Consider the following 27,346-nt stretch of genomic DNA (forward strand, 5'->3'; position numbering starts at 1 on the left):
CAGATGCTGGGACTCCCAGCGCCAGCATCCTCACCCGCTTTCTTCTGACCTTTTGATCCCAAGGCCCAAGAGGTCCAGGAAGAGAGCGGACTGAGCACGTGGGCAGCTGGCACGGGTTCCCAGGCGACTGACCTCCCCCTGCTCTGGAGCCGCGGCCCTGGGAGCTTCCCGACGATCTCCGACCAGGATTTGAGGTGAACGGCTTCCCTTCCCGGTCCCAAGGAGAGCATCTGTCCCCCGGTGCCCTGGACGCCATGGAACTGGTAATTGTTGGCCGTGCATCTTCTCAGGCTGCAAAACTTAAGTCACAGTCTGTTTGTTGCCTCAGTTTCTGGCTTGTTTATCAAGGTCCACTCCTGAGAAAAACGTCCTGTTACCCTCTCTCAGGTAATCTACCTCCAAGGATCTGCCTCTGCCTGAGACAGAGGGACTCTGTGCTAGGTTCTGAGGAGCCTTGTTTTCCATTTTCAGTCTCCCAAACTCAAGGACGAGGGACCTCACGATGTATATAGTGTGACTTTCTTTCCTTTTGGCCACAATCAGATCATCTCAAGCTCTAACCCTGGTTCTCTTCCTTTATCAGAAGCGTGTGTTCTTATTGTTGATTGTGGCTCTCATTTACCAAACACATAACCTCTTTATCCTCACAAACCCTGGAGTGAGGCCAGCCTCACCTGGGGGACTGGGGGTGAGAGATCAGAGGCAGGTGACTGCTTGAAGCAAATAGCACGGCCAGGATTCACACTCAGTCCTGACCTTAAGCTGGAAATAAAACTGCTTGAAAAATCATTTGAAACTTTTACACGTGGTTCCAGGGTGGGGACCGGCCAGAGAGCCCGGATGCAGCCCTGAAGGAGCTGAACCCCCTGGGTGCGGAGCTGGCCTCCCTCCCAGAAGCCCCCGCCCGGCCTCCTGGCTCCCCGTGGGGCTGGGGGCGGTGCTTTCGCCCTGCAGGGTTGGTCGGGCCGAGGAGAGGGGCCTCTGAACTCCTGTGGGGCAGGGGCCGAGGAGCCTCTCGTGCCCGTTCCCCGCTCCGTCCTGCCCTCCGTCCCCTGGTCCCATCCTGGCTGTGCGGCCAGCCTCCCCCACTGTGCCGCCCCCCGACCCCGGGCCTAGTGTCACAGCAACGCTCATCAACGGCGGCGTGCCAGGGCTCCTGGGGGTGACCCATCCCCCAGGTGACCCACCTTCCCATCGACTTGGCCGAGGCTCGGCTACAGAACCAGCGTGGACAGGAAATCTACAAAGGAATGGATGTTGGGGGCCAGGGGTGCGTCGGAGTGCGGGGCCCCGCAGGCCTGGGCAGGGCGAGGCGGCTGCCTGCTCACCCTGACCTTGCTGGCCTCCGCCTCCACGGCAGTGGGCTGCCGGGGAAGACAGCTCGGGGGGAGGGCTTCCTGGGCACGAACCAAAGCGGGCTCCTCAGGACCCGGGTTGGCACAAACTTGGGGGGCTTGACCTTGCTTCTGCGAGGGGAGCGGGAACACGTTTGCATGTGGTGAGGCGCGGGGGCCCCGTCCTGGTACCACTGTGTGTGGCGGTGGAGGCCAGTGAGCCTCACCTTCTCTGCTCCCCCCGCCCCAGAGCCGGGACAGCTGCAGAGGGAGGGGCTCCTCCCCGGCACCAGCCCCTGCTGGTCCCGCCCCCGCAGTGTCCCCAGCCAGGGCCGCACACCGTGGCTGTCGAGCCTTGCAAGATGGACACGAGGCTGGATTGAGAGGGGCTGATGCGCCAGTGGCCCTGAGCGTAAAGGCAAAGCCCTGGGACCCACACGGCTGCCAGCCCTGCCCCGCAGGACCTCGCGATCAGGCTGAATTTGGGGAACTGGTCACTTGTCGGGGGGTGGGTGGCACGAACAAGACGCAGGTGACTTGTGGGAAGTGCACGAAGGAGCCGTTGGGCACACGCAGTCCTAGCGGGGCAGCAGAAAAGAAAGGGCGTTTCTGTGAAATAGGCAGAGGAGCCCCCCGACTCCCAGGGGCCTCACTCATCCCGGAAGCTCACTGGCTGGGGGAGGGGGGGTCCCTATGGCTGCAGACGCCCCACCCTCGCGGTTTCCTTCCAGGAGCTACGGTGAACCTGACCGTGGTCACCCCAGAGAAGGCCATCAAGCTGGCAGCCAGCGACTTCCGGCAGCAGCTCCTGGAGGACGGGTGCATCGCGCTCTTTTCTGGAAGGTGGCGGGAGCGGGTGGCAACCACGCGTTGGCCCACCTGTCAGCAAGTGTGTAAATGTGCATAGGTGGCTGAGCGCTGGTGTGGTTTGGCAGATGGAAGGTGATTTCTAACCTGGAAAGACAGGCCGTATAGGATCTATATGCTCCGTCATCAACCAGCAGACGATTTTTTTTTTTAAATAAATTATTTTTGGCTGCGTTGGGTCTTCGTTGTTGCACATGGGCTTTCTCTGGTTGCGGTGAGCAGGGGCTGCTCTTCGTCGCGGTGCGTGGGCTTCTCATCGCGGTGGCTTTGCAGACGAATTCCTTTTTCAGTTTTATTGAGGGCAACTGATGTTCAGCGCTGGGTACCTTTAAGGTGTTCAGCCTGCCGACCTGACATCCATATACTGCAAAATGATGTTAGTTAACACCCATCCGCTCACAGAGTTAACAAAAATGTTTTTTTTAAGAGTTCTTTTATTTTCTAAAATATTTATTTGCGCTGGGTCTTAGTTGTGGCACGCCGGCTCCTTAGTTGTAGCTTGCATGTGGGCTCTAGTCCCCTGAGCAGGGATCAAACCTGGGCCCCCTGCATTGGCAGCACAGAGTCTTAACCATTGGACCACCAGGGAAGTACCCTTTTGTTTTTTACAAAGATGTGTTTCTTGTGATGAGAACTCCTGGGATCTGCTCTCTTAGCAAACCCTCACATACACAGCGGTGTCGTTAACTCCAGTCACCATACTGTGCATCATGTCCCCAGGACGCACTGACCTTGTAACTGCAGCTCTGCACCGTTTCACCCAGTTCACTCAGTCCCCATCTTCTGCCTCTGGGAACCGCAAATCCAAACTCTTCTTCTATGAGTTTGCATTTTTATAGATTCCACGCGTGAGTGAGATCATATAGTATTTGTCTCTTTCTGTGTGATTTATCTCACTTAGTGTAATGCCCTCAGGGTCCATCCAAGTTGTTGCACATGACAAGAATTCCTTCTTTTTTTTAAATGGCTGAGTAGTATTCCATTGTATGTAATAAATAGATAGATATACACCTCGTCGTCTTTATTCATTCGTCCATCCACGGACACTTTGGTTGTTGCCACGTCTTGGCTACTGTAAATAATGCTGCTATGAACGCAGGGGTGCATAAGTCTTTTTGAATTACTGTTTTTGTTTTCTTTGGGAAAATACCCAACTTAAACTCCCACCAGCAGTGCATGAGGGCTCCCTCTTCTCCATGTCCTCACCAACTTTTGGTATTTGTTGTCTTTGGTGATGGCCAGTCTAATTGGTGTGAGGCGATAGCTGAGAGGTTTTGATTTGCATTTCCCTGATGATTAATTACACTGAGCATTTTTTCACGTATCTGTTGGCCATTTGAATATCTTCTTCAGAAAATGTCCATTCAGGTCCTTTGCCCGTTTTTAAATTGGATTATTTGGGATTGTTTTTGCTATTGAGTTGTATGAGTTCTCTGTGTGTTTTGGATATTAGCCCCTTATCAGGTATATTTTTGCAATTATTTTCCCCCATTCAGTAGGCTGCCTTTTCATTTTGTTGATGGTTTCCTTTGCTGTGAAGAAGCTTTTTAGTTTATTTTTGCTTTTCTTGCTTGTGCTTTAGGTGACCGATGTCAAGGAACTTCTCCCGCTGTTGGGAGTTTAATGATCTCAGGTCTCACATGTAAGTCCTTAATCCACTTTGATAGTTTCGTGAGTGGTATAAGATAGAGGTCTAGTTCCGTTCTTTTCCATGTGAATATCCAGTTTTCCCAGCACCGTTCCTTGAAGAGGCTGTCACTTCTCCATCGAGTATCCCTGGCTTCCCTGGCGAACATTAGGTGACTGTCTATGCAGGAGTTCATTTCTGGGCTCTGGATTCTGGTCCATCTTTCTGTGTCTGTTTTTATGCTGATGAATTGAAACAGATCAACTGCAGACACTTTGTAGTTCTCTCTGTGCTTCCCGTTGCCCCAGTGACAGTTGTTGGGGGATCAGGAAGGAAGCAGTCCTGCAATGGGTTGTTTCATGGTCCTGCTCTCAGCCTCCCTGGCAGCCTGTTTTAAATTTAGTCTCTTGTCATTAAGGAGACTGAGCTTGACTACTTACCCAGTGGGGTGAGTGGCAGCCAGCCCAGGGGGACTAAATACCTAGGGGAGGGTAGACGGGCCAGGGTGGGGCAGCAGGGCTGCCTGTGGCCGAGGGAGCCTGACTCCGGCCCACAGGGCACAGCGGAATCTGAAGCTGGTGATGCTCGCCGGGTGTGGAGCTGGGCTGTGCCAGGCGGTGGTCACCTGTCCCCTGGAAATGCTCAAGATTCAGCTGCAGCGTGCTGGGCGCCTGGGTGAGGCCTCTCCCACCTTCGCGCAGGATCGATAAGGGGCTGTCAGAACAGATTTCCCCACGTTCTCACTCATCCGCCAGACTGTGACCCAGTCAGCGCTCCAGGTCAGTAGAAGTCTTTATTTTGTGGATTTCAACACCTCCAGCTGTAGGACAAACAGCAGGGATGAGACTCAGTTCTGGAGGGGGAGAGAATGTTTCCCTGTTACCTCTGTCCTGCTGCCTTAACATGTAGGCCCGATTTCCTAAAGATTTTAAGCAACGTCAGTGGCCTGCTCATGCACACTTCAGTGTTGCTATGGAAGCTGGCCTTCCGTGGGACGGCAGTGAAAGGGAGAAGAGGGCCATTCCTATTCTTTTGCTTTTCTCTGGAAAAGGAGTTTGGCCCTTTCCTAAATCTGGGTCCTCTCAAAGACACACTGGTCAGGTATCAAAGCATCTATCGAGGACAGGGGTGTGTCCCATGAAAGGAGGCCAGCGGGGGGCACAGAGGGTGTCTCCCCAGGGCGAGGCGTGTCAGCCACGGGACTGACACAGCACCTGTGAGGCCTTGGGTGTGCGTCTCCCCTCCAACCAGCTGGCCACACATGCTGAGCTGGAATTTAGCCAGGTTTCCAGGCTGGATCAGACCAGCCTGAAGCAAACAACTGCGGAGAGAGTGAAGTCCAGACACTGGAAGCCCCTGCTGTGTTTTGATCTGCAAAGGGTAAGGTTCTGTCACGTCTCGTTTTTCCACCTGGACGAGAAGTCTTAGTTCTCCTCCAACACTCAAAAAGAAGTAGAACTCAGGATATGGATGGATGGGTGAATTATGTACACCTAAGGCAGACCATGCGGAAAATAATGTTCACTGATTGACCACCTTCTTAAAGCTACTCGTTTGAGACCTGTGCCTAGATTTCTACCCTATGAAATATGGTAAAAGGGGCAGCAAGTACCTTCTTAGTATGCATTGTTTCTCTGCTGGATACCAGTCAAAATTGAGGCAAGAAGTAGCTTCCTTTTAGGGCTTAAAATCTAGGCCAAGTGTCTCAAACACTGAGAATTTAAAACATTAATATTCACACAACTTCAGTGCATCGAATGCTGTGGTCATTAATGAGACTCACCCACATTCAACACGCTTGCATCAATAACCAATTTTCAGGGGAAAAACTCGGTTCTGTTTATTAGATGCTTAACTCATCAGATCATGTGCTCTGAATTACTCCACTAAAAAGGGTTGACATCTGAAGAACCTAATTCCATAAAATGGGACATGTTCCCCTAGTCTTGGAATTCTAGAGAAAGGAGGCGCCCCTTAAGTAAGTCTGAAGGGCAGTTTTTGAACAAAGATAATTTGCTGGTCTACAAATTACGCAGAAGATATACGGGGATTCCTGTGTCCCAAAGTACGAGTCCCGTGAAACTCTGCAGGTAAGTTGAGAGACGGTTGAGGAATGGAAGGAGGATCAAAAGCACAGTTTTAACAGGAGGATAAGGAAGTGGCGGAGGAGGGGGTCCTACCACAGTTTCCTATAAAGAAAGCCGGGCAGGCAGTGGCCGTGCCCTTGGGAAGCAGCCTAAGCAGCAGGGACATCCTATTAATTAGATAATATAGACCCGAGAGAGAGCTCCCTGGAGCCAAGAACTGATGTCCTCACCTTAGGACAACCCTCAGCTCTAGGAAGAGCGGGGCCCGAGGGGCTGCCTTCCCTCCCCGCAGCCCGCGGCCAGGGTTCCGCTGCCAGCCCTGCCCCGCGGGGCCCCCTTTCCCCCAGCAGGCGCCCGGCCGCGGCCCTCATCGCCAGTGAGCTGCTCCGCACCCAGGGCCTGGTGGGGCTCTACTGGGGGCTGAGAGCCGCCCTCCTCAGGTGAGGCCTCTCCCCAAGCTGGACACAGAACGGCCCCAGGGAACAGGGAGAGGAACCCAAGGCCAGAGGGACGGCTCCCCAAGGGGCCTCTGTGCTCTTCTAGGATGTTCAAACTCAGGATGGCAGAACCGGGCAGGGCTGCAGGGTCGGGCCTGGGAGAGTAGTCCAGGCCCTTCTGCGGGGACCAGGCCCACATGACTGTCAGGTGCTCTGGGGCCCGGGAAGGAAGGGAACACCTGTGTGCGGACAGTCTTAAGGGGCTGGGAGGGCGCCTCTAGGTGAGGCTTTGGTAGAAAGTGGCAGATGCGCCTGAGGGACACAGAGAGGGTTCGTGGTTTCAACTGCTGATGGCTGTCAACCCGCAAATGCTCCAGGGGTTTGGAAAATGCTTCCTCTTTCCAGATTCCCGAGAACTTCACCCTCTCAAACCACAACCTGCAGCGAGCACCTTGTGTAATAAACCAGTGACATCCACGTACGTGTTACATTTTAATAAATAAAGCATATTCACGGCTTAGATCTTAAATCACATTTATAGACATTTCTAGGCCCAAACAGGTTAACAGTGAAGCTGCTGCTGCTGGAAGAAACGAGGCCCCACATGCACTTGAAGCCCAAAGAGTGGAGACCTGACCCCAGAGCCCACCACTCCGCCCCCCCGAGGCTGGACCCCAGGAGAGCAGGAGGCCTGGGGACACTCATGCACCCACCACCTGACCCCTCGCCTCTGTGCTGCAGAACAGCGGGAAGTTGTGTTACTTTGAGACAAGCTAGAGGAAGGTTTCCTGATCGTACTAAGTGAGACTCTCGCCCGTTGGTCCCCACCAGCCGGGGTGTTAGCTACAGCAGGGCTTCCACCGATAGATGCAGAACAGGACAGGAGGACAGCAAAGAGGAAGCTACGCAGGCCATCTTGTCTCTTCAACTGTCAGAAACGTCCACGTCACGCAGTGGGTGGACGCCACCTCCCTCAGGCTTAGTCCAAAAACTTCCTGTTGGCATTTGCCCCAAACAAGGCTCCCCGCACTTCGGGCATCATCTGTGAAGAAAGAAGCTCCCGCGTGAGGCGGCGCCGTCCCCCGCGCCTCAACCCCGCCCCGAAGTCACGAAGCCCAGTAGTTGGCCAAGCACCGCCCGAGTCCGACCAAGAGACTCGGCGATCGCAAACGTGGGCTTAAGGCCACTGCTTGGGGGAAAGAGAACCAATGACGGGCGCCATGGCCGTAAGGCTTCCCTCCCACTCCGATATGGGGAGAAGAGGCGACGTTCTGGAGCACCTACACTCGTTCTTTCAACGGGTGCTGAGCGCACGCCGGGTGGAAAGCTGACAGCACAGGTCTGTGCTGAGGCGCGCCGCAGCAACTGGAAAAGCCCAAGCACTCAACCTCGGGACGCAGCCACCAGCCACGTGCGGCCAGTGCAACTGAGGCGGCAAACTGCGCACCTTACCTAGCTTTAGTTAATTAGCCACGTGTGGCTGGTGGGTAGCATGGCTCTGAGGTGTAAGTTACCAGAAGACGCCGGTCAAGGTCGGGGCAGCAGACCACACCTCTGGAAGAGGCCCCGCACTCGGGACAACTCAAGTTTTCTGGCTGGTTTCCTGCAAACCCGGAAACACCTGAAGAGCCTGGCGCCCTGTGGCAATTCCTTTAAGAGCAGTTGCTTGACTTTCCATCATTCCTGCTGCGGTTTGGGGTTCTGGGGCTTTGGGTCAGCATCTCCACATGCAGTAAAATAGATACATTAAAATCCTAGACACAGGGCTTCCCTGGTGGCGCAGTGGTTGAGAGTCCGCCTGCCGATGCAGGAGACACGGGTTCGTGCCCCGGTCCGGGAAGATCCCACATGCCGTGGAGCGGCTTGGCCCGTGAGCCATGGCCGCTCAGCCTGCGCGTCCGGAGCCTGTGCTCCGCAACGGGAGAGGCCACAACAGTGAGAGGCCCGCGTACCGCAAAAAAAAAAAAAAAAAAAAAAAACCTAGACACACAAAGCCCTCGTTCTGACCCCAAGGCCACCCTCATGTAAACATATCCTCCCAGCAAATGGCACTAAATGCCTGAATCCCTGCTCCTTTTAAGAAAATGTCAAAAAACGTAGAAAGAATCAATGAAGTCCAAATACGGCCAATTGACATGTTCTCCGCAGCACCTCCTCAAGGTAACCACAGGCCAACTAACTGATGAGACATGTCCCCACACTCACCTGCTGGGCTATGAGGTCCAGCCGGCTTTCGAGGGTATTGGAGACCTTGATTTTGCGATCCCCGTTGTAGATCTCAACCCCGCCAGCTCTACAAAGAACACCGGAAACAACGTTCATAGATTTGAGGGAAACAGACACACGTTGTACAATTAGCTTCTTCCCTTGGAGAATAGCTGTCTTGGTGTGTGGATGGTCTCAACACTCTTAGGGGCAATAAACATATGCAATAAGTTTGAAACTAATTCAGAAGCTTCTGAAGCTTCAAGGTAAAGAGGCTGATAATAACTCATTACCAAGCGACTATGTGCCAATCTGATTTCACGTTACTCTAACAACCAGCCCTCCCCAACTGGACGAAAAGGGGGAAGACTGCGTCCCAGTTTGCAGATCAATACATACAGTCCTCATCTGAATGCTTCTTAAAGGCCAGTGCTGCAGGGACCAGGGGTGCTGACAGGCAGTCCTCCTCAGTGCCTGTGTCTCAGATAAAAGGCTCCATCCCAGCAGGTGCCAAACCCAGTCCTCAGTGGTGCAAGGCCGATAGGTCACATCCTACTACAAGGAGCCTCAGGTATGAAATTATTTTGCTACATTACAATTCTACTTTTTACAAAATATTTCTTGAAATAAGCAGGCTCTGAGGCAAAGGCTGGGAAAAATTTTGCAAATTTTCTCTAGAAAATTTCAAAGGGCTCTGACATGAATATTATTTTCTTACTCCATCCTCCTCCCCCATTTCCTCTTTGTTTCTCTGAACAGCCCCTGTCCCCATGCGGGCAGCAGGGGAAGGGGGGTGTCTGCTGTGCACCAGGCACTCCTGAACGCCAAGTCCAGGCCCTTCCATGTCTCCTATTCCCCAGGGACCTATAAAGCAGGAAACAGGCTTAAGAGTGGATAAAAGGACCAATTTACTGAATAAAACTCCAGTTTAAATCTGCAGAGTCCTTCACCTGCAATTCTGAATCTCAAAGGCTCTGAAAACAGAACCATCTAATTCAAGTGCCTCCAGAGCCTGAACCGGGCTCCAGTGACCTGTCAGCAAACGGCTGGTGTCCCTGCATAAGTACCCCTCGGGTGTGAGCGCTCCTGCTTCCGTTCAAACACGTAGGGCACGTACGGGACTGCTGCTCTAAGCACCCGGCACAGTGGTCCCGACTGGAACTGCCGAGTCCCGCATGGTCTCCACACGCTGACTACCCACCAGCAGAGTCACTGTGGATCCTGAGCCCTGCTGTCAGTGCTGCACAGACACGACCCCACTTCAGCTTCCAAGAGCTCAGTGAGGCGGGTGCTGTTATCCCAGGTCAGAGATGAGGAAGACTAAGTAACTAGTCCAACCCTACCTGGCCAACACCTGGCAGAGTGGAGAAGCAGACCTCGATCTGACAGTAATGCTCAATAATGCTTAGGCTCCCACAGGCCCTCAGCTTGAAAGCACCGTCACACACACACCCTATCTCTGATCTTCAGTTTATGAAGCAAGCAAGATTGATCCCTCTTACAGATGATGGGATTTGGGCTCGAGGTCCTGCAGCAAGCAACAGGCCAATCGGGACTCGGGACTAGGCCTTGCAATCCTAAATTCATGTGTCCCAAGGCCTCCGCAATGCTGGCCCGTGGGGTGGACCAGTGGGCAGGCGCACAGGGAACATGCCCCGGGCTCTCCCCGGCCAGGAGCTCCTACCGCCCCTCCCAACCACGCCGAGTCTCCCCGCACTCAGCAGAAGCACCACGGGTGCTGGCGTTCCACACCAAGGGATCTGCCAGCCAGACATGGCTACTTCCTTGTCAGAGGGAGTGATCACCTTTCTCAGTACCTAGGACACACGTGGACCCACGTTCAAGTTCTGGGTACAGAATCCATGCTGCTGCTAGGCAAGCTGAGCCACAAGAAGCTGGTTAACAAGGGGGAGACCGACAGGCGCCAGCACGAGGCAGCACGAGGCACGCGTTGGGTGGCCACACCGCCATCCTGCCCGGGGCGCCCAGAGGACGTGCGCAAGGCCGGGCGGACGGCCGTTCGCGCGGCCAGAGCAGCCCAGGGGCTAAAAGCAGAGGCGCCCCTTACACTTCCTCAGGCAGGCAGGCCTCCTGGTCAATGTGGACATCAGCGTCTCTTTTGGTGGCGATTTTGTACACGGGGATTGCTTTCTGCACCGCAGCCTGGAAAAACACAAAACACAGAGGTTTTATCAGAAACTATGGAGCAGGTATCCAGAAAACCAACAGTCTGTACAAACAAAGATATTCCTACGCATTTTTCAAGTAAAAGAACAGACGTGTTGCTGGTGGGAATGTAAAACGGTACAGCCGCTGTGGCAGATGGTATCGTAGTCCCTCGAAAATCAAACACAGAATCACCTCAGGATCCAGCAAGTCTACCTCTGGATACTTATCCAAGTGAAGTACAAGCACAGACCCAACAGATATTTGTACACCCGTGTTCACAGCAGCACTGCTCACAATACTCAAAAGGTAGAGACGACCCAGGTGTCTATTAACACATACATGAATCAATAAAATGTGGTCTATAGATATAATTCAGCCTTAAAGAAAGAAATCCTGACACACGCTACAAGGTGAATGGACCCTGAAGACATTACTGCCAAGTGAAATAAGCCCGTCACAAAAGCACGGGTGCTGTCTGAGCCCCAATGTATGTGTCAATCTGTTCAACTAGTAATCGTGTCAGAAAAAGACGAAAGTTCCTTCAAGAAAACATTCTCACGTGTCTCCTGAAGCCTACAGTGCTGTCCGAAGATGGGACTTCCACGCCACACACAGTGCAGTGCAGCGTGAGAAACCCCCTTCCATCTGTCCTACACCTCCACTTCCCCCAGCTCACTGCTTTTTAAAACTGCGGTAAAATGCACATGAAATTTACCATCGTGATCAGCTTTAAGTGTACAGTTCTGTGGCTTTAAGTACGTTCATTGTTGTGCAACTGTTCCCACCATCCCTCTCCAGAACGTTCCACCTTCTCAAGCTGAAACTCTGTCTCCATTAAACATGGTCTCCACCTGCCCCTCCCCCCGCCTCTGTCTCTTATTTAGATGGTATTGCCTATCCTCTGCTCCAATCCAGTAGGTACTGTTTTCTCCAGAAAGGGAGGAGGGTACTAACTCAGATGGCAACTTGATTTGTTTAAGAAAATAAATAAGAGGCTCAGGTACACTTAAGTTAGTATCTATAACATGTTAAGACTCTTCTAGTCCCCATAGTTGAGCTGTCATTTATTACAGCATGCATTTCATCCCTAACATTTTGATCTTTAAAAAGAAAAAGGATTTCTTCAAGCTCTACCTTCACCAGAGGGAAATCCTGTTTCCTGCAACGAATGATCATTCGGGGCTCCAACAACTGGTACAAACCCTATTAACGCACAATCAGATACCATTAGTAAAAACTGCAAACTATAAAATAAAACAACAGTAAATAAAATGTCTTCATAACTCTTTCATCTAGTTTGGGAAAGCAGTCCTCTTGTTTAATTAAGTTCCCCCAAAGATGGCCTACACAGTATGAGAACATGGGAAGATCTTCATATCACAAACCAGATAAATATACCCAGTGCTCTGGTGATGGAATGAAATTCATACGGGAGTCTTACATCAACTAGGTTGAGGACAAGTATTGTACTTAACAGCCGAACAGCAAACAGTTAAAATGTACACAGCCTGGGATCTGAACCTCCGTATCTAAAGCAAGCATTTAGTGGTAAAATTTAATCAGGAAAGTTTACAGCTGGAGGTTACAAAGGGCAAGTGAGACAACAGCAGTCTCATCCACCAGCCAGACACCACCGTCCTCCCACACATCTCCCGGCCAGACGAGGAAAAGAGCTAAAATGAGAACACAGGAGAAACAGCCGGCTTCTATCCCATCTTGTCGACTCTGCAGGGACGTGGCTCTCAGTGGTGCATCCGACCTACAAACTTACCTGGAGGACCAGTCCATCCAGCAGCACCTGGTACCTGGTCGTATCTTTTACCACTTTGCTGAGCCTCTGTTTGGCTTCATTTAGTAGGTCCTACAAAGAGTGGAAAAAGAAAAAGTTATCTACACACCTGGGTAGTCAGCTTGGAACCCACGTGGGGCTGGCCCAGCCCGTGTCCAATCACTTCTCACTTTACGGCCGTGTTCTCTCTCCACACGCGCTCTCTGAGGGGTACGATAAAGCAGATGCTGCCCGAAGGACACAGATGCGAGCGAGAGCGCTACCACGGCTCCCAGGGGACTCGCGCTCAGGCAGAAGCGCCCAGGTTACCGATCATGAGTGACCAACACAGAAAGAGCCACGTGACACAGCCGTGGAAAGCAAGCTACTGAGGCAGCTGGGCAAGATGCTTCCATTTTTTATTAGAAAAAGCAGCCTCTGCACAGAGAACAAAGTGTCATCAATGTTTACCTGCGGGAGGCGGGACTATCAGTGATTTCAATTTTCTTTATGTTAGTTTGTATTTTCCAATGGTCTGTAATAAATGCTGGCTTCTATAACTAAAGCAGACATTGAAAGGGACTCCGGAGACAAATCTCACGTGGTTGAGAAGAGCACGCTGGCATCTGCTCGCAAGTGTAAGCACGCACAGGCTTACTGGTAAAAGAGGACCGGGGCCCTTTACATGGCAGAGAGAGCGCCTCTCAATCCCACTGCTGGCCACCCAACGCCGCTGGGAACAGTTCGTCCTAGTAAGTCTTCCACATACGTGTCTCCCTTATTGAATATGATCTCTGGAATGATTTGGGGGATTTAAAGAGGGAGAACATACATGCTCGCTCAGAAACCAATCAGAATTTGAGGAGTGAGGGTGGAGAGAAGGAAGTGGCCCTGTATTTGGTTCTGAGAGTCTCCCTTGGACCCGCACCCAGCCCGGAACCACTCCCGAGCAGTTGAAGCCTTTAGAATCTAGGACGCTACGGCACAAAGGTTTGAAGCATTTATGATATAAGACATCTGGCTGAAAGAAACCTCAGCCCCTCCTCACCAAGAGACCCCTCAAGCACAGTTCTCTTTGTGCTGGAACTGACTGTCCACACTGGTCATGCCGGTCGGGGTGGACACCAACAGTACGGAGACAGGTTTACTCTAAAAGAGTGAGCATCAAGTGGAGCTGTACCGAGTGATGCCAGCCACTGGTAAAAATAACCCACGAGAAGTCTGGAAATGGACAAATGAGGACTCTTACCACCACCCAGAACTCCAATCAAGGGAGTAGGAACTTGGAGTAAACTGAACTCCAGCCAAGGAAGCTGGAACCGAATCGACATAAACTGCACTGTCCCTTGTCTAAACCATTCCTGTCCACTTAAGAGACATGCCCCACAGGTCAGGAAGGTCACTTAAGTAATACCCCAGTGACACTCTTTGATTCTAAACTCAGCTTTCTGGCTGTAGTCTGACTCCCCGTGGGGAGGGGTGTAGGTTACTGCCGCTCACGTGTCAGCCTACAGATCAGTATTTTGAGAGTTTGGAAGGGCATTTCGTTATCTGTCCACCTGAACCTAACTGCCTCTAGGATCCTGAAAATATTAGATTCTGCTCCTGGAAAGCAAGAAACTAAAACCCGATTATGACGACAACATCAAAATCACGTCTCCTTGCTCGTGCCCGGTGTAGTCAGGGGGCCTCCCGCAGAGACATTTCTGTTTCGTCTCTTTAACCGCAGCACCAGAAATCTCTACTTCAGGACCAGCAAATCAGAATTTCTAAAGGTCAGTCTGTTCTTTATCTCCCTTAAATGACAACAACACCACCTTACACAGTGTGAGGTTTAGGAAGTGACGGTAAAGAGCTGTTACTTACCCCAGGCCTGTCCTGTGTGAGGCACTGCACGGTCACTTTTCCTATGTGGACCAACTTAATTCTAAAGAAGCTTCACGTATATGCTTTCCCCATTTTATAAAAGGAAGGTTCCAAAGGGTTAAAAAATTCACCCACCGGAACTTCCCTGGTGGTCCAGTGATAAAGAATCAGCCTTCCAATGCAGGGGACACGGGTTCGATCCCTGGTCTGGGAACTGAGATCCCACATGCCGCAGGGCAACTAAGCCCACGCTCTCTAGAGCCCATGCACCACAACTGGAGCGCCCACACGCTGCAACTAGAGAACCCATGTGCTCCCCGGTCCGGGAGGATCCCACATGCCACGGAGCGACTGGGCCCGTGAGCCATGGCCGCTGAGCCTGTGCTCCGCAGTGGGAGAGGCCACAGCAGTGAGAGGCCAGCGTACCGCAAAAAAAAAAAAAAAAAAAAAAAAGATCCGATGCAGCCAAATAAATAAATGAAGAAATACTAGGAAAAAAAAAACTCGCCCACCAAACAGCAGATTGTGGTGAAATAGAAACACACCTCACAGGGATTCCAAAGCATGGGCTCTTACACCTGGAGAGCCTCAGGGCAGCCAGGGGAAAAGGGTAGACAGCAGAGAAAAGTAACTAAAGGACTATAGGCAACCGTGCACTTCTGGTAGCAGAATAGCTTCCCTGTTTGCTTTTCATTTTCATCCTGGTTCTGTATTTCCTCCTTCCTTCTATCTTTTGTCAACATCCTTTTCTAGCCAACTGCTTGACAAATCCCCTTCCTTTCATAGTTTCTTATTCTACGGATAAAGCTGGAGAAAGAAACGTTTTAAAAGAGCCAAATCCACAGAAACATACACATGTAGCCCTGTCCCCCATCATCTCACAGCCGGTTTCCTCACCCTCCGTGCCGCTTCATTACTGGGGTTCACTAAACCGCATATCACCTGACGGCAAGATGTTAGGCTGCAAAGGACTAAGGAAAGAAGTGCTTTAGAACTGAAATGATAGAAATGTTTATTTTAACAAAATTCTCATACATTAGCAAAACAAAAGCTCAGGCTGTGCTCTGAAACTGAGTTGCACGCTACAGAATAACTGGCTTTGCCGTCTACCAAAACACGGACAGTTCAACAAAATGAGAAAAAATAAAAGAAAAACAAGAAACCCCGACAGTTCACACGCCCGCTGCCTTCAGCCCCTCACCGCATGCTCGCCTGTCCAGCTTTCACCACCAGGCTTTGTCTCTACCAGCCCAACGATGCTGCTCTAGTACGAGTCAGAAGTGAAACCTCGATCCCCAACTCAAAGACCACTGCGCTCTTCCCCCTTGGACTCGCCGAAGCATGAGACACTGTATTCGATTACCATTTTGTTCTTCAACTTTTCTGTCCCCTTGGCTTCTCCTTCACGACTTCTCCTCCAACACGACTGCTTCCCCCCATGTTCCTTAGCAGTCTCTAATTTTCCTGCCGTAAGCTGAAGGCTGCTCGGTTTGCTCCCCTGGCCCTGTAGTTCTACATCCACGAGCTTGCGATCTCACCCATGCCACGCAGCTCCACGTGGGACCTGTGTGCTGTCTGAGTGGAAGCCCCAGCCTCTCCTAAGTTCGCCTGGACTCCGAAGGCGATTCAAATGCCAAGATTCATCACCATTCCCCACCGGCTCCTCCCCCTGTATTTCTAACCCTCATCACCTATCCAAGTGCCTAGCGACCTGGTGAGAAAGCTTAGGTCTTTCTTGACGCCTCACAACCTGCAGTCACCAAGTCCTACAGACCACACCTTTCAGCATCTGTGGATGCCGTCTCTTCATGTCCTCTGCTGCCATGTGGTCTTGACCTTCAAGTCAAAGTTAAGCCATAACCTCATTTCCTCTCCCCAAGTCACCAGTTCTCTTTCTCCAGAACAAATCTAAGGCTAAAGCACTATTTCTCAGTGTGGTTCTCAGACCTCCTGCAACAAGATTACTCTGGGCTGTTTATTCCTGATGAGAATACAGAAAATCTCTGGAAATGGGGCCGGGAGTCTGAATTTTAACAAGGCCCTCCAGGTCATCTCTACGCCTATTAGAGTTAAGAGAGCTGGTCAAAGGATTTGTCCCACACTCTTCAGCAGGCATTCAAGGCTCTTCCAGCTGAACCCTAGTGTCTCTCTCCAGCCTCAGTTCCTACACTCCCCGCTCTCCTGGACAATTCCATTTCCTGCCCGTGTTGTCAATTCCAGGCCTCTGTTTTTGTTTCAGGCTGCTCCCTCCATTCCGTCTCCAAGGTGATGACATTCTTTACAGTCACACTCAAAAGGCTGCCGTATAGATACAGTCTCTGGTCTAGACCCAGTTAGACAGCAGACTCCTACAGCACTGAGCACCAATGCAGGACCAATACAGGCAAACCCTGCAGTCCAAACAGCTGACTGCCAAAGGAACCCAGCTAATTATGAAATGGAAATAGAAGAGTGAAAACTAAAAGATCAAGTTAGTATCGAAAGCAGAGAGACATTTAGTTGTGACAATTTTAGAAGCAGATCAACTCTGGCTACTCTGGGGTCTATTAAGTGTTATGGGAGTTATGTTAGTGAGTCACCTCTGTGTGTCCTCACACTCGACCTCCTGGCAGACACTTCCATCTGAAGGCTTCCTGGCCCCTCAAAGAATGTCCAACGTGATCTGGTGGTTCTTCTTAAAAGAGCCCCCGCCCTCCTGACCTCCTATCATGCTAATGGAGGCACCACCCTCCTAGGGGGTTTGGCGTCAGCCTTAGAAGAGGAGGTGAGGGGCCTCCCTGGTGGCGCAGTGCTTGAGAATCCACCTGTTGATGCAGGGGACACGAGTTCGAGCCCTGGTCCAGGAAGATCCCACATGCCGTGGAGCGGCTGGGCCCGTGAGCCATGGCCGCTGAGCCTGTGCTCTAGAGCCCATGAGCCACAACTACTGAGCCTGCACGCCACAACTGCTGAAGCCCACGCGCCTAGAGCCAGTCCACAACAAGAGAAGCCCCTGCTCGCTGCAACTAGAGAAAGCCCACGCGCAGCAATGAAGTCCCAACACAGCCAAAAATAAATTAATTTTTTTTAAAAAAAGAAGAGGAGGTGGAGGAGTCAGTAGCCAACGTCCGGGGCTTCCTCCTATAAAACATGTCACCACTGACACCCAACTCAGTCCTTGCTGTCACCATGCCAGGCTCACCTGACAAGAACCAGTATCTTACAATATTAGTTTGTTTCTCTAGTCATCTAAGAAGATGGTATGTCTTCTGCTTAGTCAAGTATTATATTTTCAGTTTTATAGCTTTTCCATAAAGTTCCTATTCACCAACATTTACTCCTAATTGCGTACTGTTGGCATGTAGTAAAACTATCAATTTCTGTATATTCTCTTTGTAGCCAGTCACCTTTTTGAACTAATTACTAGTTCTTAGTTCTTTTGAGATGTTGTATTTTTTTTAATATACAGTCGTATCTTCAAAAAAATAACTGTTTCTTCCTTCCCAATATTTATATAACTTGTCTCTCCATTTTGTAAGAAATCTAGGGCCTCCACAATAACAATGAGTAATAGTGGAAACAGAGGCCTCCGCTTGGTTTCTAAATTTTTTCTTTTGGCTGCACCACACAGCTTGTAGGATCTCAGTTCCCCGACCAGGGACTGAACGTATGTTTCTGCCCTCTCCTTTGGGTGACAATACTCCCCAGATGGTTTTCTGTCTAACCTCTTCTCTGTTAAATTTAGTCTACGTACTCATATCATGAACCCTATTTATGATATGCCTCATAAAATAAAATGAAACCTTCAACAGCTTTCTACTGAAAGCAAGCAAAGCTCTTCACTTGCACTCATGGCCCCACAGTAACTCCATCCTACCTTTCTAGCCTTATTAGTCCCCATCGCCCTCAGATACTGTATGGTCCCCCCATCATGTGCTATATACCCAGGAGCTACATGCTCTGTTAGAGCAGCAGGTCCTTGAAGACTGGACACACATCTTATTCATTTCTGTATTTATTACAATACCTAGTGTAATGATTTGCTGACCAAATGTTTTCTCTCTAAAAATCATTCATCAGCTCCTTAATCTAACATTAACTAGTGAATTCTCTATAACAGACAAATGAATAAACATTTTATAATTCTATAACGAAAGGGGCTAATTACTCACTGTGATAAGGTCATCTCTCGCTCTGAGGACTTTGAGCCTCGCTTGATTCATCAAATTAGACATCTGACTGCAAAAGGCACAGAAAAGTAGCATCATTACAGCATAAAAAACAACCAACATAGAGAAAGAAAGGTACAACCTCCTATATATGTGCAAACACTTCTCTTTGTACAGATCCCAAAGAGAACTCCCTGAAATACATGTAGCGGTTTTTATCCACTTATTTTCAAAGATAAGGAAATATTTACTGAATGCTTATGAAGTGGCAAGACTTTCTTATCAGTTATTTCAACTATATCTTTCAATAATCCTGTGAGCCTTCTGTTTTCCCAAATGAGGAAAGAGAAGTTAAGTAACTTGACCAAGGTTAGTTAATCAGTGAATGGTCCATTTCAGACCGGAACCCGTAACTGCCTGGGCTCCAAAGCACCTGCTTTACCCTCTCGTCCCAGTGATTTTCAAAGCTCACATTTTCTTCTGCTGCTCAATCTGCTTTTCTTTCTTCTCGTAGTATTCCATAATCTTCAGTCTTTGGGTCTGCACAAGACGACCTTTCTCAATGTTGAACTCTTCTTCTGCCTACCAAGGAATTTATTATTATTACTTCATTATACAGATTTTGACAGTTTTATTTTAAGCAGCTGATGACCAGGGTAGTTGCTTATATTCACCTTATTCTATGTCTAGTATCCACCAACAAAGTTTCAATGAACAGAATCAGAAGATTCTGTGTATGAAAAAAATTATGTATTTTAAATTTGATCCATCTGTTTAATAGAGGGCTAATGAAAAGGACACAGAATTTGGAGTCAGAAGATATGAGTTACTGTCTAAAAAATTTGGTCAAGTAATCTGTCTAAGTGTCCTCCCTTATAAAATAAGAAAATAAAAATAGTATTCTTTCCTTTGTAGGTCAAAATCTAACAGTCCTTTTAAATTATAAACTACATAAATTTGAGTTATTAGTTTTATTAGTGTTAATTATTGAGCAGTCACTTTTTACAAAGGGTATCTTAGTGTATCAGCCATCTGTGATTTTCAGGCAGTGAGAAATTATGACTTTGGAAGCTGGCTGAAGTGACTGATTCAGATGTTTAATGCTTGGCACAGACACTGGAACTTTCAAATTCTAAAATAAATGCCTAACAGCTTGTTTCTATACCTATCACATGAGATAAGACTACTTTAAATAGAAATGCATTTACCAACTGAAATAGAAGTTCTGTATTTGTCCCAGAGAGAAATAAGGAAACTAGTCATACGAGAAACTGCAGTGCTCCTAAGGCCATCAAAACAATATTAAACAAGCAACGAGGACATACTGTACAGCACAGAGAAATACAGCCATTATTTTGTAATAACTTTAAATGGAGTATAATCTATAAAAATATCGACTCACTATGCCGTACACCTGAAATTAATATAATATTGTTAACCAACTATACTTCAATAAATATATAAAACAATACTCTCTCAACTGTTTTACTTCAGTGACAGGCAAAATAAGTCTTTTCTTTCTTAGATGATAAATTACTCAAACAGTTCAAAGGTTTAGTTTTGGCCCTAGGATACCAGGCACACACAATTTTAAGGCTTTACCGTTAAGTAACAAATGTAACCACTGTAGAATAAAGTAAAAGGACAGTGAAAATAAAGTATTAGGTGATATATTCTGACCTACCATGATTATACCTAGAAAAAAGAACAATTTTATATACTGTACAGAAACACTGTGCAACTCGAAATATCTGTAAAGTTTCTAGATGCTGACTGCCACCTTCGTGATGGACGGGGCTTTCATTTGATGCCTTACATACGCCAAGCTGTGTATTTACCTTTCTGGCAGCAAGCACAAATAAGAAAGCAACAGAACAATGAAAAAATACTACATCCTCCCCTGACCGGCTATCAATTAGCTGCGGGTGCTCAATGTCTGAGTTTGGATTCCATGAGAAAATTAATCCATCCCTTACTTTTCTACTCCCTACCATAAAATTTCAGGACACTTATTGACAATCAGAATTTTGGGACTTCACTGGCGGTCCAGTGGTTAGGACTCCATGCTTCCACTGCAGGGGGACAGGCTCGATCCCTGGCTGGGGAACTAAGATCCCACGTGCCACGTGGCACAGGCAAAAAAATTAAAGAATGTTTGGAAAGGAAAATTTACTTTTAACGTTAAAGAAATTCTTACTGGTCCTATGCAATGAATGCTCTGTTAAACAATTTTACTAAGTACTAATTAGCAAAGCAAGACAGTACGAAACTTTGATAACTTCTTAAACCTAGCAAGTGGAATCTCACCTTTGCATCTATTTCTTCTGCTTTCTCATTGGCTTCTTGCTCAATAAAAGCCATCATGTGCTTAATCTAGAAGGAGAAGGAAAAGGTTACTTTTGAATATGACAAGAAAAAAATATCTATGTTTTCTGATTCTTCCAACAATCATTTATGGAACGCCTTTCTGTTCTCAGGTAACTTACAATCTGGAATTTACTCCAGCAAATGGACCAGATGCAATAGTCAACAACACAGGTAAATAGGCCATTATCCTACTCTCAAGGAACTTGGAGTCTACGGGGAAGAAGGACTGAATACACGTCCTCCTCTACTTCCGGCCTCCTTCAGCCAGACCGTCCTTCCCCCTTCTCCATTTCTACTGGAGTGTACCAGACAGCCTCCTACTCTCAAGGCACTCCAGCCTGACTCCCCTCCCCCTAACCCAGTGAAATCACTTGTAAGATGACGGCCATCTCGCCCTTATCTTACTGCATCTGCAGCGTCTCCTGGTACACTGACCACCACCCTTCTTGAGCACGTGCTTCCCTTTGCTCCCGCCACTTCCTTGCTCTCCTCCTTAGCCTCCTCTGAGGCCATATGCTTCTTCTTCCGCCTCCCAGACAGCTCCTTCAGGAGACCCTACCCACGGCAACTGAAATCCCACACGCTCAACTGAAATCCCACACGCTCCGTAAGGAACACTGACGGCTCTGCTCCCATGTCCCCCTTGACCTCTGCCTTGATGACCAGCACCAACAACAAGTAGTCCCCTCCCGTATCTCAGGCCCCAGGTCCAACCACCATGTCCTACGAGCTCTCTCTTCTAACACCTCTTTAATCTGTCCATCTCTCTCCACCTTCACAGCCACAATCTCATCTTTGCTATCATCATCTCCTGGCGGAATTACTGCAACAGTGTCCATATCTTCTCCGGGCCCTCAGTCTTGTTCCCTTGCTAACCAGCTCTACCTGGCAACCAGGAAGATCCTTTACAAATGTCCCTCTCATCACGTACCACACCCCCCCTTAGGATAAAGTGCAGAGATTTTAGAAGGTCTGCCATGTGGTCACTGCTCATCTCTCCAGCATCACATGAAATGTAACCTCCACCACTGGCCACTCCTCAGACTCCTAGTTCCTGTCATCCTACATTTTTAAAAGTCAATTAATTAATTTTATTTTTGGCTGCGTTGGGTCTTCGTTGCTGCGCGCGGGCTTTCTCTAGTTGTGGCGAGCGGGGGCTACTCTTCGTTGCGGTGTACAGGCTTCTCATTGCGGTGGCTCCTCTTGCTGCGGAGCACGGGCTCTAGGCGTGCAGGCTTCAGTAGTTGTGGCATGCGGGCTCAGTAGTTGTGGCTCACAGGCTCTAGAGCGCAGGCTCAGTAGTTGTGGCGCACGGGCTTAGTTGCTCTGCGGCATGTGGGATCTTCCCGGACCAGGGCTCAAACCCATGTCCCCTGCGCTGGCAGGCGGATTCTTAACCATTGTGCCACCAAGGAGGTCCCCATGCTACTCTCATTTCAGGTTTTCAGTTCCTTGAGCTCGCCATTCTTTCCACTTTGGAGATTTCAAACATGCTGTTCCTTCCACTTGGAACACTCCCCCACCCCCAGCTCAGCTATCTTCTCGAGCCTCAGCCCGCTTAACTGTCATCTCCTTTGGAAAATCTCCCGAACCTCTCACTTATCTGCACCCAGGACACTGCACTTCTCCACCTAAACACACAGTCCTAATTGCCTGCTTGCCTGTGCCTCTCCTCAACTAAACTATAAGGCTAGGAACTTGCTAAAGGGTTTTAGATCTCTGGCTACAATTGGAGAATGAAGTCCCCAAAGTCTTCTGAATGGGGCTTGGGGTGACTGATCTAATTTATATTCATAAACAGAGTACTGTCTCTAGTGGCAGATGTAAAATATACCCAAATGAATATACAAGCAACAGAGCTAATCAAACTCACTGGTAGTTTCATTTCATAGGGGCTCTACCTGAAAGGAATAGTGAATTAAAAAGGAAAAAAAGCAGCTTAAAAAAATTTAATGTAGAGCCTCTAGGTTATTAACTCATTTCACATTAATTGTCCCGCATAAAGGTAAACACCACCGTAAACCCAGGACATGGGGTTAAGGGTTTACTTCCCCCACAGTAGGTGCTCAATAAACATTTGTGAATGAGTGAGAATCTGTTGGGAGTTCCAAGCCTTCTGAGGTACCCCAACTACTTTTTAGAGTCTGTACAAAAGTGAGTTAAGATTTGTTTCACAAGAATGTGAATATACTTAACACTACTAAATCATTCACTTAAAAATGGTTAAAAAGGCCCTGAGAAAACCATAATTCAAAAAGACACATGTACCCCAATGTTCACTGCAGCACTGTTTACAATAGCCAGGATGTGGAAAAAACCTAAATGTCCATCGACAGATGAATGGATAAAGAAGATGTGGTACATATAGACAATGGAATAAAAAGGAACAAGATTGGGTCATCTGTAGAGACATGGATGGACCTAGAGTCTGTCATACAGAGTGAAGTAAGTCAGAAAGAGAAAAACAAATATCGCATATTAACGCGTATGTGTGGAATCTAGAAAGACAGTACAGATGAACCCATTTGCAGGGCAGGAATAGAAACGGAGATGTAGAGAATGGACATGTGAACACAGCGAGGGAAGGGGGGGTGGGATGAATTGGGAGATTAGGTTTGACATACATACACCACCACGTGTAAGACATAGCTAGTGGGGACCTGCTGTATAGCGCAGGGAGCTCAGCTTGGTGCTCCGTGGTGACCTAGATGGGGGTGGGTGGGAGGGAGGTCCAAGAGGGAGGGGATATGGGCATACGTATAGCTGATTCACTTCGTTGTGCAGCAGAAACTAACACAACGTTGTAAGGCAACTATACTCCAAAAAATGGTTAAAAAGGTAAACTTCACGTAATGTGTTTTACACAATTAAAAAAAGTGAGTTAAGAATACAACCTAGGGACTTCCCTGGTGGCGCAGTGGTTAAGAATCTGCTTGCCTGCGGATGCAGGGGACACGGCTTCGAGCCCATGATCCCACGTGCCGCGGAGCAACTAAGCCTGTGCACCACAACTACTGAGCCTGCGCTCTAGAGCCGGCGAGCCACAACCACTGAAGCCTGTGTGCCTAGAGCCCGTGCTCTGCAACAAGAGAAGCCGCTGCAATGAGAAGCCCACTCACTGCAACGAAGAGTAGCCTCCGCTCGCCGCAACTAGAAAAAAGCCCGCGTGCAGCAATGAAGACCCAACGCAGCCAAAACATAAATATATTAAAAAAAAAAAAGGGAAAATAAAGAGCAGGTGCTTTAAAAGAAAAAAAAAAGAATACAACCTCATGGCATCAAAGTCTTGAGGAAAACACACAGCACGGTTTTAGAAGGGAAGACTTATTTTTTGTCAAAATTCTTAGGAGCTCCCTACCAGTGAGGAGCCAAAATAATGACGACAATCAGAGCCCGTTTTATAGGTCATACAATACTTATAAAATCTCAAGCCTTGAAAAATTGGGGTGCCTAACCCAAATCTACACTGTTAAGAAAAACCACAGTGAACTTGCTAAATGGATCAACCTCCACACATCTGTGCCTGTGTGTGTGTTTCTGTTTGTGCTGTGGAATGGAATCGTCACAAGCTCAAATCAAACTCACACTGCACTGTCTGGAACTTTAAAAGTAGTTTAAAGACAGTAATCAACTCAGGTGCTTACAAATGCTACAAGACACTGGCCTCTAGAGGGGAGCCCTCATTCAAACCTGCATTACCTGCCTCTATCTCTCAGGCCGGACCCTCTGCTACCAGATCTGACGAGATCAGCACAGCCTAGAGCAAAACACGCTCATTGTAGCCCAGGTCACAGAAACCCGTTTACAGTCAACAAGAACACATTCTGCCTTTAGGAGTTCCAACAGGAGAAAAGTCAACCCCTTCAGGACATTTAACTCCACCCTTAAGGCAGAAAAATCTGCCCTTAAAATATACTTTTCTTCTTCCTGCTAAAGCTACTGGGTTCTACACTTCTGGAGTCAAGATTCTTTTGAAAGTTTGATGAAATAAATAACCATACTCCTCAGACAAAAAAAGCAACATACACAAATACTTTAATACAGGGGGGAAGAAATCAGGAAACCCAGGATTTCTTTTTCTTTTTACATTTAAGTATTAGTGTTTTATTTCCAGCACTCAAGTTCATCCTTAAGAAGATTTAGTAGATTCTAGGGGGCTCTTTTTAAATACATTACCTACTTGTGATGGAAGAACCAGCAAGAACGAGCACTCCATTTCTGATGTATGTACACAATATAGCTCCTATAGGAGACTGTTTGGCTTAGCACTCTTGGCAGCTCCAGTGCGATCTCACAGAGCGTCCTAGGGTTTCACTGACCCACACCTAATGGTGCCTGAAAAACATCTATGTTTCCCCCTTGTCTCAGGATCCATGGAAGTCTGCAGATTCTCCCAGCTCTAAAAGCAGTGATGTTTACAGAAATCAGCACTTTGCTTTACTGAAGCAGACATCTGACAGCAAAGAGAGTAACAAGATTTGACTTGACCCAAAGTGCATGAGGACTAAAGACAGTTTCACCATTCGGCTTTGCAATGTAGTTTCCAGAAATCAACTGTGATGAAAAGCAGGAAATAACTATGTTAAGATATTACTAACTCCTAAAGAGCAGGAAGTTGAAGGAAACCCAGATTTCTAGACGTCTACTCGGTGCTCGATACTCAGGCCTGGTCACTGCCGGGAATACGGGGAAAACAGGCACCGCCCTGATGGGGACCGCGCGTAGTGTGGAGGAGTACAGACGATACATTTCCTCGTTCTTACTATTTTACAGAAAGAAAACGTGGTTCTGGCCTAGTTTCACTGCTGTACCTTTGCCGTGTATTCTAACTGGGGAAGCCCTAGTTTTCAATACATCACAACAAGGCGGAAAACGAAGAAGAGGAGGACGAGAGCTGGTACTAGGGGTGTGACCGCTGGACTACGTGGAGCGCACTGCGTCCTTTTTCCTACAGTAAAACTCAGACGCAGCGCTGATTAATGTTCAAAACCCGCGCTGTTCTGTAAGCATGCGGTAAGATTTCCTACAGTGCCGCACAGACGCTATTTTTGTTACCCTCCGTGATCAGCCTAAGATCCCCTAAAAGGAAGAACCACCACGCTTCCGAGAGCATATCACCTAACGAATAAAGTGCAGAATCGTTTTAAAGGAACTGGAAACATCCAAGGAAAAAACACCGTACTGCTCATCTAAGAAGGCTCACAAGGCACTGAGTGAGCGTTAGTCAGGGTTTTCCGAGAACTTCTGCCAGAAAGAGACGAGTTCTCTAAACTGCGGCCTGAGTGCCCTTCCCCGAAGTCCGGGCCTGGGCGGTCAACGCCCGCCGCCCGCGAACTCCAAAGCGCCGAGCAACGCCGCGAGCCCAGGCCGGCCGCTCGCCCGCCAAGCCCGACGCGGCCCCGACCCGCACAGCCCCGAGGCGGGGTCCCGGGGACGGGGAGATCTGGCCAACGAGGCCGCCGCAGAGCTCCCCCAGGCCCGGGGCGGCATCCGCCCACCTCTCGGGGTCCAGGCCGGCGCTCACCTGCTTTTGCACGTCGGCATCGCTGAGGGCCATGGTGCAAGCGACGGGAGGCAGCGGGTGACCGGCCGAAGCTCAGAACCGACGAGGGCAGCGGGCGAACGAGAGACGAAAGCCAGACGCGCTTCCGACCTCTTCTGTTTTGTGCGCGCAGCTTCCGGTTCCTGCGCAGGTCGCCGGGCAGCCCAGCCAGTGGGGAGAGAGCGGCCCGGAAGTCACGCCCCTCCACGCCCCGCCTCGCCTCCTGTCGCTCACTCGTGACGTCTCGTGACCTCCCCCGGTCTTTTCCCCAGCAGCCCGCTCCGAGGCGCGAGGGAAGGTCTGTTGTCGTGCCCCTGACTTTTACTGAGACTTGTAACCCTTGCGTTTTTTTAAAAAGTTTACTTCTGCCAACCAGAAATTGTTTTACTTTCCTGGCCCTAATGGAAGCAAATGCGTCAATATTTTACTTATTAACAGGTTTTATTTTTAGAGCAGCTTTACATTTACGGGGAATTGAGCTCAGGTTCCCATATTGTTAGCCTCCTCCCTTTCTGGGGTACATTTGTTATATTTCATTAACCGAGGCTAATGTGTTGACAAAAGCCCACAGTTTAACCAATTTCCTTAGTTTCCCTCTGTTGCGGAAATTCGGCCTCTGTACGCCAGTGCCGGATTGTATCTTGGAGACGGAGTTTTGGGTGAAGTAGAAAACAATAGTTTTATTGCTTTGCCAGGCACAGGGGGCCACGGCAGGCTAATGCCCTCAAAACAGTGTGTCCCACCTGGAGGGTGTGGTGAGGAGTCTTACAGTGTTCCAGGAACAGGGCATGATTAGCTCGTGGAGCTTCTTCTGATTGGTTGCTGGTGAGGTAATCGGGAATCAGCATCATCAACCTTCTAGTTCCAACCGGTCTCAGGCCTGTGTGCTGTGGGCAGCGAGCAGCTAACCTCTCCCACCTGGTGGGGGC

General features: G+C 49.0%; 2 protein-coding genes across 2 annotated transcripts; one reads left to right on the forward strand and one right to left on the reverse strand.

Annotated features, from left to right (window-relative positions):
* Positions 1–254: 254 nt before the first annotated feature.
* SLC25A18 (solute carrier family 25 member 18) lies at positions 255–6,359 on the forward strand (the record flags this gene model as incomplete). The annotated part of the gene is made up of 6 exons (XM_079937531.1): positions 255–263; positions 816–870; positions 1,080–1,178; positions 2,066–2,153; positions 4,385–4,537; positions 6,263–6,359. The coding sequence occupies 6 exons, from the start codon at positions 255–257 to the stop codon at positions 6,357–6,359; spliced, it is 501 nt and encodes a 166-aa protein (XP_079793657.1).
* Positions 6,360–6,831: 472 nt separating this feature from the next.
* ATP6V1E1 (ATPase H+ transporting V1 subunit E1) lies at positions 6,832–26,561 on the reverse strand. The gene is made up of 9 exons (XM_079936859.1): positions 26,400–26,561; positions 20,816–20,881; positions 18,981–19,090; positions 18,512–18,578; positions 12,498–12,587; positions 11,861–11,929; positions 10,626–10,720; positions 8,558–8,645; positions 6,832–7,394 (listed from the first exon to the last, which is right to left on the reverse strand). The coding sequence occupies exons 1-9, from the start codon at positions 26,430–26,432 to the stop codon at positions 7,332–7,334; spliced, it is 681 nt and encodes a 226-aa protein (XP_079792985.1). The 5' UTR covers positions 26,433–26,561; the 3' UTR covers positions 6,832–7,331.
* Positions 26,562–27,346: the final 785 nt, after the last annotated feature.

This window comes from Stenella coeruleoalba (genome assembly GCF_951394435.1).
Source record: "Stenella coeruleoalba genome assembly, chromosome: 11".
Classification (NCBI taxonomy): Eukaryota; Metazoa; Chordata; class Mammalia; order Artiodactyla; family Delphinidae; genus Stenella; species Stenella coeruleoalba.

Coding starts and splice junctions, on each gene's coding strand:
- ATP6V1E1 (XM_079936859.1), bottom strand. CDS start 26,432: ATGGCCCTCAGCGATGCCGACGTGCAAAAGCAG. Junction 12,588..18,511: donor CGAGAGATGACCTTATCACA/GTGAGTAATTAG, acceptor CACTCTTTGTAG/GACCTACTAAATGAAGCCAA. Junction 8,646..10,625: donor GCCTGCCTGCCTGAGGAAGT/GTAAGGGGCGCC, acceptor TGTTCTTTGTAG/AGCTGGCGGGGTTGAGATCT.